The sequence below is a fragment of the Carassius auratus genome, chromosome 4 (assembly GCF_003368295.1).
Source record: "Carassius auratus strain Wakin chromosome 4, ASM336829v1, whole genome shotgun sequence".
Taxonomy (NCBI): Eukaryota; Metazoa; Chordata; class Actinopteri; order Cypriniformes; family Cyprinidae; genus Carassius; species Carassius auratus.
In genome coordinates this window covers 14666235-14682774 of record NC_039246.1, presented here as the reverse complement: position 1 = coordinate 14682774, position 16540 = coordinate 14666235, and the positions used below count along the sequence as shown (strand labels likewise).

Here is a 16540-nt window from a genome sequence, read left to right as displayed (position 1 = left end):
TATTCTCAACAGAAGAATGAAACTCACACAGGTTTGGAACTGGAGGTTGACTAAATAATGACAGAATTCTCATTTTTGGGTGGACTGTCCCTTTAATGGTGGTCTGTTAATTGCCGATGGTCATGTAAGTGTTGCACTGTACTAGAATTTGCCACTATTCATCTGGAGAGAATGGAGCCATTTATAACATCCATAATGTGTTTTCATGGTTACAAGCACGTCAGAATAGTGACTCATCTTTGATGCTGCTTTTTTGCATTCATTTGTTTTTGCTATTAGGAACGATTTAAGACTGTTCTGAATGTTGGATATGACCAAGATGAGTTCAAAGAGATTTGTGATAAATTACAAAGCTTTTTATGTTCATATATAGAGTAATTAGTGAGCAAACACAGAGTTCATAAATGCTTAGTAGACTACCATCAAAATGTAGCTGTTAATTCATGATACATTCATTGTATTGCATTCTTCCAATGTAATAACAGCAAAATGTCAAAAATATACAAAAACTAAATGATTGACAGATGTTACACAAACATTAAAAATGAAGTACTATTTACTAATAATTGTACATTGATGCACAGAAATTTAAGAAGCTGTCAAGTGCCTTGATACTTGGATTCTGTAAGAATTCAAAGTCATGTAATAAAAATCAACTACATTTCTTAACTATTTTCACAAATATTTTGGTGATACAAACAAATGTCCCATTCAGACCCGTTGCCATTGAATTTTTTTTTTTAAAAAGGATGTACTATTTTTGAAGACTGTATTAAAATATAAAAGTTATCTGCTTTTTACTGATGTAACAGTCTTTAACCAGAAACACCCATGTCATTTCCAACAAAGCATACAATTTGGTTTCCCTTCCTATTGTATGTTCTTTATGAGAATAAAGGGATATTTTGTACAAACATATTTGTGAATTATTACAAAATGGTCCTTAAAAGGATAGGTCATCAAATGAAGACATATCTCTTCCCATGAAGACTTGCATTAAAATGCTTCATTTTAGGCCATTTTTGGATCGTCAAAGTTTTGGTTATATTAATGTTCAACAGAGGAACAGAAACATCTCAGATCTCATGAAAAGTATATTTGTTTATGTTTTGAAGATTAACCAAAGTCTAATGAATTTGGAATGACATGAAATCATTCTTAAGTGAACTATCCCTTTAACCCAACAGTATGACTTCCCAGGACAGTACTGTCTTTGATTTGAATATAAGATAGATTAAAATATAAGTGATGCTTGCAATAATGGATAGGGTGCAAGGATTTTGCGATGCTGATGCTATGTTGGTAAGGTCTAATAGTAGTAGCAAACACCACTCAAATTAATTTTGATGCCCTTTGCAACACTCAGGTCTGTAGTTTGGTGAAGCTCCATCAGTACGTCTGAACTTCCTGCTGAGCCACTTCCAGGAATATCTGCAGATGTAGGCTTAAATAATCTGCACAAGAGGAAGTAGAGGTCAATCATTGGATCTTTTCTGAACTTTTTTAGTAGAGCCATATTTATCTATTGGAATGAAATCCAGGCTTTGAGGAATAGAAATGCACTATGATCAGATTTTTTTTTTTAAAGCTGACGAAACATCTTTCCATAAAAAGGCTTTAAGTAGACAAAAACTAAAATTGAGTCCCATTGTAAAGATCCCTTACAGCCTTGTTTCATCTAAAATCTATAGCATCATCTTTTACTTTTACAGAAATTAAGCATGGTTTTAGTATAGCAAATGTGTGGTAACCTTTTTTTGGCCTATTTACCATTTGTATCACAAAAGTTTTACTATATAAATGTCATGGTTAAACTATGGTTAGTCTAGCAAACGCATGCTATTTTGTGGTTACCATGCTTTAACTTTAGTAACCATGTTCTTTTTGTTATTGTTTTTTGCAGTAAAGCCATGGTTAATTTTCTTTAGGTTAATAAATGCATTTTGTGTTAATGTTACTCACTGAAGGTTTTTTTCCAGCGTTTGGGTATGTATGACTTCTTGATTGTCAGGTAATACACAGGTACTCCTGATAATGTGAGGGCACAGCTGCCGCCTGTATTCCAGGGGTCCGAATACAAGGACAGGCCCACGATGAAGAAACACACTGTGGTAAAGATCACCGCAACTGCAAGAGGGACCTGAACACAGTCAACGCAATGTTTAATTAATACAGTGGCAAATTCCTATGAATAAATCGGTAATGAGCCATTTAAATGGACCTTGAATGGTCTGGGATGATCTGGAAATCTGTAGCGGTGGATGATCATTCCTAATGTGGCCAAGGCAATGAAGAGCCAACGGGAGAAGGATGCAAAGTTGATCAGTTGAAAGATCTCTCCTCTCACCATTATGATGATCACCAGAGGATACTACAAACATCAGGAGAAACGTAAACAGGTATTAAGGAACCAGGAGAAAAGGATGAATGGATGTGATTGTACCAAACATAGCACAGCTGGCAGTGGTGTCTGTCTGCGGATATGGATCATGGAGAAGATAGCCGGTAAGTGACCCTCTCTGGCTCCCACAAACAACATCCTGCAGAAAGAGTCATAAAATCTTAAAGGAATAGTAGTCCCAAAATTTTACATTTGCTGAAAAATTACCCTCAGGGCATCCAAGATGTAGATGAGTTGCTGTGTGTTTGTAACAAACAAATCCATAATTAAGGTGTTTTAACTTTAAATCGTTGCTTCAGGTTGATAGTCCATAATTCATAAGAATGCTTCCTACAGTGGAAAAGTAGATCCTAAAATCCACCCACTCATTTGTTTAGAACTGTTTTGGACTGTTTTTTTGCTTGTAAACAGGTTTAACAAGTGCATATTTCTCTTCTGAAGACTTTTTTTACATTTCATTTTTGTTTATTTTTTTTACTAGAGAATGCAATGGATAGAAGACTCAATTTTACCCAATGGTTTAAAGTGAAAACTGACTTAATTATTATTTTGTTTACAAACACAGCTTTTCACTTAAATTTTAACTGATTGACTGGAGTCCTGTTGATTATTCGTTTGAGCAGCCATTTGGACTCTCAATCTGACGGCACCCATTCACTGTAGAGGATCCATTGATGCGCAAGTGATGTAATGATACATTTCTCAAAACAAACTCATTTACAACTTGGATGGCCTTAGTGAGTAAATTTTTTGCAAATGTTCATTTCTGAGTGTACTATTCATTTAACTTTTAACCGGTCAAAGTCAAAGACTACTACAAAGATAAAACATACTTTTAGATCCAAATCATCTTTTGCCTTTGTGTTTCTAAGATCCTTACCTGGGTACACCAAAAAATCCTCCATTAAGTGATCCAAGGCAGGAAAGAGCGACTAATACTGGTATTGCTGGAGCTACACCCTGCAGAGCCCGACTTGCAAATGTCTGCAGTATTAAGGAGAGCACAGTCTTGACATTTACTCTCCAAACTAAAGCCTGTAATATAATCTCCAAAGACCTCTACTAACCACTGCCACGGCATCTGACATCAGTAACTCATTTGCGGTCATCATGGTATAGTAAGCCACATTGACCAGCACGTAAAACATGGTAACAGTCACCATAGAGAAAATGATGGCCAATGGGATGGTTCTAATAGGAATATATAAGAACTTTTATATAAAAAATAAAAAAACACACATGCTGTCAAGTAAACTATTTGGCAATGTAAGAACTTCTGAATACCTGTTTGGATTAATAACCTCTTCAGTTATGAAATTCAAATAAAACCTGTAAGCAAAAAGAAACACTTTTACATTATATTGGATATCCCCTCATTTAGGAGTTTTTATTTTTATTTTTTATGTTTGACTCTGCTGCTAATACCCACCATCCACCATATGCATAAAGACCTGAATAAAAGGCCAGAGGCAGTTTTATGAAGGTATTTTTGGTTCAAATTAACTGAGCACCTGTGGCAGTGCGATTTGTAGTTGTAGAGAAAAGCCACACATGTGTATCAGTAAATTTGAAGTCACAGAGTGAAATGTTTTAAGAGTTGCAAACCTGTAGCCTTTTTTTCTCTCCCACAAACACAACACAACAGTTACACCTTCACAAATTCTTCATTGCAGGTGCACAAATCCTATTCTACAAATCACACATTTAGAAACTCGTACGCTCACATTTTTGAAACAAGTGCTGCAGTGAATGTGGTGCAAAACGCATTTACACACCCGCATCAAGAAATGTGCAGTCGTGGAGGAATGTTGAACATCCGCAAATCAGTACGTGAATTCATCAAATGAGAGTTGCACACTTGTAGAATATTTTCTCAGAAATGTCTTGTATATTTTTCTAACACAAACACAAAGTACATAACTACAGCTGCTTGAATCTGCTGCGATGAATCTCAAACACTGTTTTTCGCTTTCAAGCGACAAGTTTCGCGCTCTACCTTTTGCACCGAGATATTTGGTTCAAAAGTGATTTGTGCATCTGTAGAGGTAGTGGGCGTGGGCGGGACTGTTTAGAGATTACAGAATTTCAGCCAATCAGAAGAGCTACTGAGCCAGTAGATATACGCCCCAAGCAGTTTTACGCCCTGTTGTTCCTCATGCGTCCAGTAGGGGGAGGCAGTATATTAGTATATGAGCCCAGTCATTTATAAGAACAGCAGACCATATCTATATGTATGATAGCAGCAGACCTTCTTGAAGCGATACGGATGAGGTATGTTAAATAATCTGCTAAAGTAATTGTTGTTGATTGTATTGTGTAATGATGCAACATTTATTATTTATAAAAGATTGATCAATTAAATAAGAAAGAATAGCGATATCAATTCAAAAGATGGGTCAATTTATTTCGAGAGGCAAAAGTACTTGATTGAGTCAGACGTTCTGTCTGACTCAAACTTAACTAACCACAGTCTATCATCAATGGACAAAAAAAAAACAAAAAAAAACAACAATCAAAGTGACTTGACACTTTTTCCAAGTGTTCCATCAATATTGTTCATTGAAGATCAGGAGCGAATTGATGTTATCTACACTCAGATGACTTCAATTTTGGATGGCACACCTACACACACCCACAGTGACCAGATCAGATTCATTATGGATGTCCCTTTTCCAGAGGTATGATCTTGTGTGTTAGTTGTGCTCTGCATGGTGTCATATTCACATTGTTTTTAATGTCAAATAGTTTATCCATAATGTTAGATCATTTCTATAAAATAATAGTTTTGTGCTTAATATAGAAAAGGAACTTTTGATTTTGTTGTAAAAAAAAAAAAAAAATGCAAAATGATGCTTGGCTTATTTGGGCTGTGATAAATCTTTCTCTGGTAGTCCATCATCTGTGCTCTTGCTGTTGTGAAACGTGTCCATCTTGGAGGCTGAGGAGAAATTCCTTCGAGGACCTGTCATTGACGCAAGGTACTGTAAGGATCCTATAAGGATCCTATAAAGGAAAAAAAAATTGAAACATGACATCCTGCCATTATTTAGAAATAACCATTGTTTATACCACTATGCAACTTTTGCTTTTTTATTTATTTTTATCAGTGAGTGGGATCACTTTGACAGCAGGATAAAGAAACAATTAAAGAAGAGTGGCAAGCCATAGGAGAGTCATCTACAGGATCATGCTGTTAAGAAATAACCAAGTCATGGTGTTAATAAATTTTTTTTGTGAACAACAATATTGTCTTTCTTTTAAATGACCCTTGGAACTTTAGAAAATGGTTAAATTTTGTTGGTCTTCATAAAATGCTATGTAGAACATGTTCTGTTGCTGTATAACGAGCAATTGTGAATTGTAAAGCAAATATTTCATTTAGGATCCATATGATTACACAGTACTGTATGTCTAATGGCCTGAATATGGTTAATATCTAAATATAACTTAATATAAATTCACAACATCATATATCAGTCAGTCTCTGTATATAAAAACAGTTTATAAATATATATAAATAATACATTTTACAGTAGGTCATAGGTCTGCAGCCTCCCCCTACTGGACGCATGAGGAACAACAGGGCGTAAAACTGCTTGGGGCGTATATCTACTGGCTCAGTAGCTCTTCTGATTGGCTGAAATTCTGTAATCTCTAAACAGTGCCGCCCACTACCTCTACAGATGCACAAATCACTTTTGAACCAAATATCTCGGTGCAAAAGGTAGAGCGCGAAACTTGTCACTTGAAAGCGAAAAACAGTGTATGAGATTCATCGCAGCAGATTCAAGCAGCTGTAGTTATGTACTTTGTGTTTGTGTTAGAAAAATATACAAGACATTTCTGAGAAAATATTCTACAAGTGTGCAACTCTCATTTGATGAATTCACGTACTGATTTGCGGATGTTCAACATTTCTCCACGACTGCACATTTCTTGATGCGGGTGTGTAAATGCGTTTTGCACCACATTCACTGCAGCAATTGTTTCAAAAATGTGAGCGTACGAGTTTCTAAATGTGTGATTTGTAGAATAGGATTTGTGCACCTGCAATGAAGAATTTGTGAAGGTGTAACTGTTGTGTTGTGTTTGTGGGAGAGAAAAAAAGGCTACAGGTTTGCAACTCTTAAAACATTTCACTCTGTGACTTCAAATTTACTGATACACATGTGTGGCTTTTCTCTACAACTACAAATCGCACTGCCACAGGTGCTCAGTTAATTTGAACCAAAAATACCTTCATACAGTTTGGTCAGAGATAAAGAATCTGTATCAAAGTCATTCTGGAAATTTTCGGTTTTCCCTGAAATAGATAAAAATTTAAATATCAAGTCTGTTTGCTCCCTCTCGTCTAAAAAAAATAAATAATAATGTACAAGAATAAAACCTTTCAAAAGTTTAAGAGATTTAAAATGATACTTTTTGCATTCAGTTCTGTTTGACAAGACTTTAAACTGAAGCTTTACGAATTGTTACTCAAGACTTGAGATTGGTCTCTAAAAAAAAAACGTAGCCTCTTTTCAATTTCTAACACAGGTTTATGGAAGTAAAATGAAATATATGTTTTGTTTGAAAAATTCCAGAGTAATCCTAAAGGAACACTGTATTGCAGAAGATAAAACAGCATGTGTCTCTCACCATTGACCAGAGCCATGATGCCTGGGATGATGATCAGAATCAGAGCAAACATCTTGATGAAGGTCAGCAAGACCTGTAAACGTGCTGCCATCGACACACTCCAGCAGTTCACTGCCACCACAAATACTAGGCAGAACAGATCATAGTTTTACAACATCATATGTAGGTTTTTTTGACAAATTTAGATTACTAAACTAAAGTAATCAATAAAGTAATGTCACTCACTGACTCCCAGCATGCTGACGAGTTTGATCAGAACTGTTGGAGCGGCACACGGCATGAATAATGGCTCCACCACATACTGACCAAAAGCCAGAGACACGTATGTGGCCACTGCAGGTCTGAAGTGACATTTTGATTGGACTCACTCCGCTTCTGTAAACACAGCAAAATACAAACACTTCATGCACACACACCTGATGAAAATGAACTCAATCCAGAGTCGCAGGAAGGCAGGCAGGGGCCCCAGGGTCTCCAGAAGGTAAGTGTAATCACCGCCTGATTTCCTAAAGCTCGTACCCAGCTCAGCATAGCATAATGCTCCTGCGAAGAACATGCTATATGTCAAAAAATGGATTAAACTTGGATTGTTAACCAAGAGTTGACGGTACCAATTGACTTATATATATATACTATTATACACAATGGAATGGTTACTGTTAACTGTTTGGTTACTATATAATTATTCAAAATAATTTATTTTGTGTTCAGCATAAAACAGAAACTCATAGAGGTTTGTAAAAACTTGAGGTTGAGTAAATGATGACAGACTTTTCATTTTTGGGTGATTAATAATGGACAGGTGAGCATAATCAGTAACTAAGGCATGTTAAAGGCTAAACTAAAAGAGCAAGATGCAAGAACAAAAATACATAACCCTGACAGATACTTTTTCCAGGATTCCTTGATAAATAAAAAGAACAGCATTTATTTATTTTGTATATAAATATCTGTCACTTTTGATCAATTTGATGTATCCTTGCTAAACAAAAGTATTTATTTTTCTTGTAAATCTTGTTTAGCCCAAACATTTGGATAGCAGTGTGAAATATTAAGCAGCAAAAAAAAATGTCAACATTGATGTTAAAGGTGCTGTAGGGAACTTTTGTAAAAAAATATTTTTTACATATTTATTAAACCTGTCATTATGTCCTGACAGTAGAATATGAGACAGATAATCTGTGAAAAAAATCAAGCTCCTCTGGCTCCTCCCAGTGCTCCTATTGCCATTTGCAGAAACTCCATCGCTCCAATCAGAGCTGCGTTCCGTAACTTTGTTTGTGTTCAAAATGTAGAAAAATGTATATAATAAGCGAGTACACCATGAATCCATTTTCCAAACCGTGTTTTTGGCTTGTCCTGAATCACTAGGGTGCACCTATAATAAGTGTTTATATTGGGACTATTTTAGATTGCTTCGGGGATACCGCGGCGGAGTAACCCAGATCCTTTGTGATTCTTCATAGACATAAACAGAGAGAAGTAGTTCCGGCAACGATGTTCTTCCGCAAGAGGCAAGAAGTTCTGTTTATTAACCGCTAGAGCGTCAAAAGTTCCCTACCGCAGCTTTAATAAAAAAGATCAGAATGATTTCTGCAGGACATTGACACTGTGACACTGAAGACTGGAGTAATGTGGTTGAACATTCAGCTTTGAAACAAATGAATAAATGAAATTCTACAAGTATAATAAAACATTAAAAAGTTATTGTAAGCACTGAAGATGTTCCTCACCAAAAGTGGAGAGGACGCCACACAGAGCCCAGACCAGCAGGGACAATCCCACACTGCCTGAATTCATCAACACTCCTTTGGGGGCAATGAAGATGCCGCTGCCCACCACAGCGCCGATGATGAAGGAAATAGATGGCACCAGGCCTATACTCCTCCTGAGATGAACTGCATCGTCTTTCACTGTCTTTTCTGTTCCTTCAGCTGACACTTTATCAGTGGCCGACTCTCTTTTTAAAACCCTCATCTCTCAGTGGCTGATTAGCTCTTAAAGAAAATATGCACATAATTTTCACAAAAAAAAAAGAGTTTTCATATCAGTGCCATTATTTCAGTGAACTGTTCATAAAAGACCCACTTTTTTCTTATACTCTTTCCACTATAAAGAGACTTTTCCCAGCTAACAGGGAACATTCTAGGAATGTTCTAGTAAGGTTCTCTCAATGTTTAGAACAAATGTACTTCCAGTAATTTTAATAGAACATTCGTTCAAATTTCACTCTTAAAAATAAAGATTCCAAACAAGGGATTTTGCAGCGATGCTATAGAATAACCATTTGGGATTTTTCAAAGAACCTTTCAGTTCTTAAAATAACCAGTTTTTCAATATAAAGACCAATTCTTCATGGATTCAAAAGAATTCAAAGTTCTTCATGGAAACAAAGATGCCAATAAAGAAATATTATTTACTCATAGAGACATTATTAAATCACATTTGGTAAATATAATAAATATTTCAAAAACAAATGCTAATTTTCATTTAAGAAAAATATAAGACACATGAATATTTTCTCTTACTCACCAGTGAGAAGTAGTAAATAGTGCGACCAGTAAACTTTTCTCTTTTCTTCTTTAAGCAGCTAGTTTTGCAGCTCTTTTGAGATGGTCCTCAGCAGAGCACAAGATCCAGGGGGTGTGGATGGATCCAGATTTAACTCCTCCCACCTTTCATATACCTAAACCTACATGTCTCCATCCCCTGATCCCCAAATCTACCCAACTTCACCCCTAAAGCCACTCATCTTCATCCCTAAACCTACCAAGCTCCACCCCTAAACCCAGTCATTTTCATGCCTAAACCCACTCATCTCCACCCATAAACCTACCCATCTCCACCCCTAAACTTACCAATCTCCACCCCCTAGATATGGATACAACAATGTCCCCTGGATCTTGAGTTCTGGAGTGAGGGGCTATTGGCTCCTTGTTGGAGACTCACCATCCAGCTCAGAGCTCAGGCCAGGAGCAAAGCCAGCACTCTTCTCCAGATTCATCAACACCAGAAGTGAAAGCCTTTTAGACAGGGAAAGCCATGTGCCATTGTGCTGCGTATTTGTGTAGGTAAAGTGGACGCAGAGGGATGCAGGAATCTACCACGAGGACCTCCTCTTCTTGTTGAAGCAGCTGCAAAATATTTTTTTCTTCAGCAGCAACATAAAAACAAACAAAAGTTGACTACAGAGAGTGCATAAAAATCCATGAGGGTTTTTGTTAAGTTTACCACACAGATTACTGAAAGCTCTTAGAGTGTCAGTTTGTGTGTGCAAGGGTCGGTCCTAGTTGAGAGGGAGCTTGGACAGGGACCACCAACTCTCTCTATCTCCTTTTTCTGTATCTGGCCATCTACTTAATTTTGTCAGACATTAGACATGTGTGTTAAAGTTTCTTTTGAAACCATGAAGGGTCTCTGTTGTGTTTTTCATTTTCTGTTGTACACTATGTGCCATGAAAGCACAAAGTTTGTTAAAAAATGACTAAGCTATTCCTTAACAGTGAAATGGGAACAGAGTTACAACATCTGCAGCAACATTTTTTGGAATATTTTTACACAGCTGATAATGAACCGAAAAAAAATAAATAAATAAATAAAAAACCTTTAGGGCTAAAAAACTATATATAAAAATTTATTTTAGCATCCTCACTTTAATTCAGTTCTTGAAATTAAAGACATTAAATTAATTAATTAATTAAAATGTGATGTGACTGAGTTTGCTGAAATAAAGAATGCATTATCATAATTGTATAATTTACAATAACTATTATATCTGTGATTAGAAATTTGAATTGATCAAGAAATAATTTTTTTTTTTTTTTTTTTTTAAAATACAATATCTCGGGAATAACAATGAAAATTCTCAGTTAGCACACACTGCAAACATTTAATATAAATAGACTTTAATCTGTGGGTTAAGCGAAAATGCATATGCATCAAGTTCCTGAAAACGTCATGAAAGGAGGCGTGGCGACATAAATCGCTGTAGCCACGTAATCCGGGAAGTAGGAAGTGCTCTAGTCACAGAAACAGACGAGTGAGTATAAACTTCATCTGTTCATATTAAAATTATTTAATCATTTAAAAAAACTGCTGTATTTAGTTTGAATATGTCTTGTTTTAGTTTGCATGTCCGGATAATGTGTGCAGTGGTGCGATTAGGAATGTCATTAATTTCAGACTGAAAGAAGTTATTATTTGTAATAATTGAGTGTAGTAATTGTTAAATTGTTAAATTATTACAATTTATAATTCTTTAAATAAAAAAACCTTTACTTTGGTTTATCTTGGGATTGGTTTATTAATTATTGTTTTGGTTATTGCATTTTATGTGCACCATAAATCACAAACTGCTTGGGGTTTTGAATTCTTAATGAATTTTTCTATAATAATTGTTATATACATGCTTTAATGTCAGTCACAGTGGGTGATCCTGTTATTAAAGTTGTAAAGAATATCATTTAATCAGAATGAATGAATCAAGCTTAGATGTTTATGTGTTTGTTTTCAGAGATGGCTCAGTTTGAGGAAGTATCTCAAAAGTCAGAGCTGCATCCGAAGCCGGAGGGCCTTATGTTGCAGTATGGCACAGCTGGATTCCGCACTCACGCCAAACATCTGGATCACATCATGTTTCGCATGGGGCTGTTGGCAACTTTGAGGTCCAAAAAGACAAAATCCACCATTGGAGTCATGGTGACTGCTTCTCATAACCCAGAAGTAAGAAACGCACCCATCTGTGTCCACATTTACTGTCATAACAATAGAATAGTTTCTGTGTCGTTCACCTTCTGAGAATGTTCCTGCAATGTTATCCTCATCATTTTCAGGAAGACAATGGGGTGAAGCTTATTGACCCCATGGGGGAGATGGTGACAGCGGTGTGGGAGGGATACGCCACACAACTCGCTAACGCCGAGCAGGACTCTCTCCTTAAAGAACTGAAGGACATTATTGAGAAAGAGGACATAGACATGAGCCAGCCTGCAAGCATCTACGTCGGCAAAGACACCAGGTAGCCTGGCTTCTGTTAACACAGCAGGATGGTTAACAAATGTTCAAATTGAAAGCTTAAGTACATACAGAGAGAAGTTACTGAACCTGTAGATACTTCATAGTGGTCAAGCCAGTGTATTAAGTCAGAAAACATAGGTTTCACTGTCAGAAAATGTGATTGAATAGCCAGTGTAGTTGATTGTTATCATCATCAGGATTGATTTCATACACATATTACATAAATATACCTTATTTCATAAACAATCTAAAAAGCAACACTTTCACTGCTGAAATTTATAATTACACATAAAAAACGTTTCGTATAATTAAAAGTTACAGACGTTTCATACATGAGTACAGTTGTTTTGAATATTAAACATATTGTAAAAATGATGTTTTTGAGTTTTGTTGGTCATGCTGGTATTCCAAAATTTCACTACTTTAGATATAGATCTATATTTTGCATTTGTTCTTGCAATTATTTTTTTCAAAGAGACCCTGAATTAATCTGTCAATTAAATTAATATGTAATTTTTTTTTATAATCAATCTGTAAAAAAAAATGATGAAAGCAAAAAGTAAATGAATGTGTTTTATAAATTATCAACCAGATCACAAAAAAATGTCAACATAATGTCAATTATTATCCAAAATCTTTCGTACAAAGCATGAGTTTTATTCCGCAACAAGAAAAAAAATCACCATATTGTAAAGCACAATCATTGTTAATAATATGTTTGTTGTTTTTCCTTGATTTACATTCCCCGTTGTGCTCATCTGTAGCATGTAAATTGGTTGAATGTAATGTATAAAATGCATAATTTAAGTGTAGTATTTTATTTCTCTTTTTGTTTTCTTCAGGCCAAGCAGTGCTAGTCTCTCTCAGGCTGTACTGGATGGCGTTTCCAGTTTGGGTGGCAAAACTCATGGTATGGTTATGGATTTCAAAACTTTCATTTGTTGACCTTGATTATTTTTCCTTAAAGCTCATTTGAAGTTGTCTTGCATTTGCATTCTTTTTCAGATTATAAGTACAGCTTGTTATGACAGTACAAAGGTTGATGAATTGCTCCGTTGATTATATTGTGACAGATTGATGGGTGTGTGTTTCTCTTTAAGACTATGGTCTGGTCACTACTCCCCAGCTGCATTATATGGTGTGCTGCTGCAACACGAACGGCTGCTACGGCAGTCCCACTGTTGAGGGCTACTACCAAAAACTCTCACAGGCTTTCCTTCAGCTCACCCAGAACGTAAGCGAAACATAAAAACAGCCAACATTAATGATAGTGATTATTTCTAGCATTAATTGCTTCCCTATTTGTATTCCATAGGCCTCAAACCGCACCGATGATCAGAAGAGGCTTCTGGTGGATGGAGCCAACGGCATCGGGGCATTGAAAATGAGAGAAATGGAGCCGTTTCTTCGCTCAGAACTGCAGGTGGTGCTTTCGAATGACGGCAGTAGTGGGAAACTCAACCACATGTGTGGAGCAGATTACGTCAAAGTCCAGCAGAAAGCGCCTCAAGGTCTGTCTGAACTCCTTGAGGGGTGAAAACACATGGTCCTGTGCACCTCTGATCCCAGCAGGGAAAAACCCTTTTATATTAAAACGTTGTAATATTTGTGTTTGTATGAATCAAAATAGTTTATTTTATGATATAATAATAGAAACCCTACACTACTGGTCAAAAGTGAGGAATAATTCTGATTAAAAAAAATGATTTGATCAAAAATGCTAAATAATATTGTGCTGTATCTGTTTTCTATGCATTTTAAGGTGTAATTTATTCATTTGATGCAAAGCTTCATTACTCCAGTCTTCAGTGTCACATGATCCTTCAGAAAACATTCTAATATGCTGATTTGCTTTGTTATCATCAATGATATATGTTTATGTAATCAATGTTTATACTTCTTAATATTTTTGTTTTACATTTTTTAGGATGCTTTGATGAATAGAATGTTCGAAAGGACAATTATTTGAATGATAAAGTTGTAACATTGTAACATTATAAATATCTTTACTCTCACCTTTATCAATTTAATGCTTTATTGCTTAATTTATTTACCTATGCCAAACTTCTGAATGGTTGTGTATCACATTTTCCACAAAATCTTTAAGCAGCAACAATTTTTTTCAATATATACAAATGATAAGAGTAGTGTAATGAGCACCAAATCAGCTATTAGTATGATTTCTGAAGGATCATGTGACACTGAAGGAAAAAAAATCAGCTTTGCCATCACAAGAATATATTAAAACAGCAAACAGTTATTTTAAATTCTATTTTTTTTTCTGTATTTTGATCAAATAAATGCAGCCTTGGTGAGAATATTAGACTATTAGAGAATATTAGAGAAATCTCTATTTTTTTTGTCTCTCCAGGTATGAATATGGGAGTAGGTGAGCGCTGCTGCTCGTTCGATGGTGATGCCGATCGCATTGTTTTCTATTACACCGACTCTAAAGGCTGCTTCCATCTGCTGGATGGAGACAAGATCGCTACTCTCATCAGCACATACCTCAAAGAGCTGCTCACACAGGTTCCACACGCTCAAACACAGTCTAAATGAAAATGAGCACATCCATATATGAATTCAGACATTTCTTTCTTCTGTGTGTGTGTTCAGGCAGGGTTGAACTTACAGATTGCTGTTGTTCAGACAGCATATGCTAATGGGAGCTCAACCCGCTACTTGGAGGACATCATGAAGGTGATAGTCTACAAAACATCTCCTTTAACTATTGTATGTAAACTCAGTGTTCATGAGATATTAAGGTTAGCTTTGACCTCTCCACAGGTCACTGTATGCTGTACAAAAACAGGAGTGAAGCACCTACATCATGCGGCACAGGAATATGATATTGGGGTGTATTTTGAGGCTAATGGACATGGAACTGTGAGTTCACTGCTAAATAATTACATTTTATAAATAAGAAAATCACTTTTGTAGAAAATCAAGTAGAAAATCACTTTTGATCTAGCTTTCCAGTTTACAGACTTTAGAATCTATATATTTTAATTTGTTAGTACACTGTAACCAGTGTTTTTTTGCTGTTGTGTTGCAGGTTTTGTTTAGTAAAGCAGCACAGAAACAGATTCAGGAGCTGCTGAAAGACTCGAACACAAACGATGAGAGAAAGCGAGCGGTGAAACTCCTGGAGAGCACCATCAATCTGATCAACCAGGTATAGACCAACACAAACACCATCAAACTAGATTATCACATGTCTTATTTCAACTGTTTGATTCAAACTATTTTTCAACACTTAACTCCCTTTCTCTCTTCTGCAGACGGTGGGAGACGCTATCTCAGATATGCTAGTGATTGAAGCAGTGTTGGCCATCAGAGGGATGTCTGTCCAAGACTGGGACGCAATTTACACAGACCTGCCCAACCGCCAACTTAAAGTCACGGTGTGTGCTTGTGTGTGTGTCTGTGAGGTGTATGAGTTTGTGTGTACAGTATATTTAACTATTATACTCTGCAGGTGTCAGACCGGCGTGTTATAGATACAACAGATGCAGAAAGGAGGGCCGTGACTCCAGAGGGTCTGCAGGACGCCATCGACTCGCTTGTTAAGAAATACAAAAGCGCTCGTTCCTTCGTTAGACCGTCTGGAACTGAAGATGTGGTCAGGGTCTATGCTGAGGCTGACACACAGGTACACATGATTATTATACTCATTATTTATCTCAATATATTTAATTGTAAATGTATATTTTCTGTGATTATGTGCAGGAAAACGCTGATAGTCTGGCTCACGAGGTCAGTCTGGCTGTGTATCGTCTCGCCGGAGGAGTCGGAGACGAGCCAAAACCTTTACATTAATCAAGCATTCATGCAAACAGTCAGTCTGAATCCATCCAGGAAATGTATGAAAACTGTAAATGTACAGTAGACTAGTATTTGTTGCACAAACAAATGTTTTGGGAGATGACGAATGTTAATAGTTTACTCTTTGTACTGTATGAATGACCAACAATCTTTATAAATGGAAGTGTGCGATTATGTTAAACTGTGATCTTTGTGAACCTTTGTTTACACTAATTTCATTACAGAGTAATCAAGTTTTGCCCTTTTTCCCAATTTATCTGCCGTTTTGATTTTAGAAGAAAATATCTTTCAATAGTTTTGGAATAGATATTTGAATGTTTTTAAAATAAGCCTTGTATGCTCACAAACGCTGCATTTATTTGATGAAAATACATTACAAACAGCAATATTGTGAAATATAAGTACGATTTAAATATCGAATCTGTTTTAATGTGTAATTTATTCCTGTGATGTCAAAGCTGAGTCTTCAATGTTACGTGATCCTCCAGAAATCATTCTAATATACTGATTTGCTGCTCAAGAAATATTCGATTATTATCAATGCTGAAAACAGTCGTGCTGATTAATATTTTTGTGGAAACCATGATAATTCTTTTCCAGGATGAAAAAAAGTTCAAAATAACATTTACTTGAAATAGAAATCTTTTGTAACGATGTAAT

At 36.0% G+C, this 16540-nt stretch overlaps 1 protein-coding gene and 2 long non-coding RNA genes across 3 annotated transcripts; 1 reads left to right on the top strand and 2 right to left on the bottom strand.

Annotated features, from left to right (window-relative positions):
• Positions 1-1213: 1213 nt before the first annotated feature.
• On the bottom strand, positions 1214-7545 carry LOC113056309 (uncharacterized). The gene is made up of 4 exons (XR_003277682.1): positions 7456-7545; positions 7040-7380; positions 1963-2540; positions 1214-1454 (listed from the first exon to the last, which is right to left on the bottom strand). It is a non-coding gene; the product is annotated as an uncharacterized LOC113056309 (long non-coding RNA).
• LOC113056314 (uncharacterized) lies at positions 3496-3875 on the bottom strand. The gene is made up of 3 exons (XR_003277683.1): positions 3831-3875; positions 3686-3730; positions 3496-3592 (listed from the first exon to the last, which is right to left on the bottom strand). It is a non-coding gene; the product is annotated as an uncharacterized LOC113056314 (long non-coding RNA).
• A 4009-nt stretch (positions 7546-11554) lies between the features above and the next one.
• LOC113060102 (phosphoacetylglucosamine mutase-like) lies at positions 11555-16242 on the top strand. Its single transcript, XM_026228935.1, has 12 exons — positions 11555-11761; positions 11872-12056; positions 12898-12965; positions 13156-13289; positions 13371-13566; positions 14427-14584; positions 14672-14755; positions 14843-14941; positions 15111-15230; positions 15337-15459; positions 15534-15707; positions 15785-16242. Exons 1-12 carry the CDS (start codon positions 11555-11557, stop codon positions 15872-15874), a joined length of 1638 nt encoding a protein of 545 aa, XP_026084720.1. The 3' UTR covers positions 15875-16242.
• The last annotated feature ends 298 nt before the right edge of the window (positions 16243-16540 follow it).

Bases quoted from the DNA above. Each gene is read 5' to 3' on its own strand.
- LOC113060102 (XM_026228935.1), top strand. From the start codon at position 11,555: ATGGCTCAGTTTGAGGAAGTATCTCAAAAGTCAGAGCTGCATCCGAAG. The intron at 12,966-13,155 runs GTATGGTTATGG...TTTCTCTTTAAG, and splicing joins TTTGGGTGGCAAAACTCATG to ACTATGGTCTGGTCACTACT. The intron at 13,290-13,370 runs GTAAGCGAAACA...TGTATTCCATAG, and splicing joins TCCTTCAGCTCACCCAGAAC to GCCTCAAACCGCACCGATGA.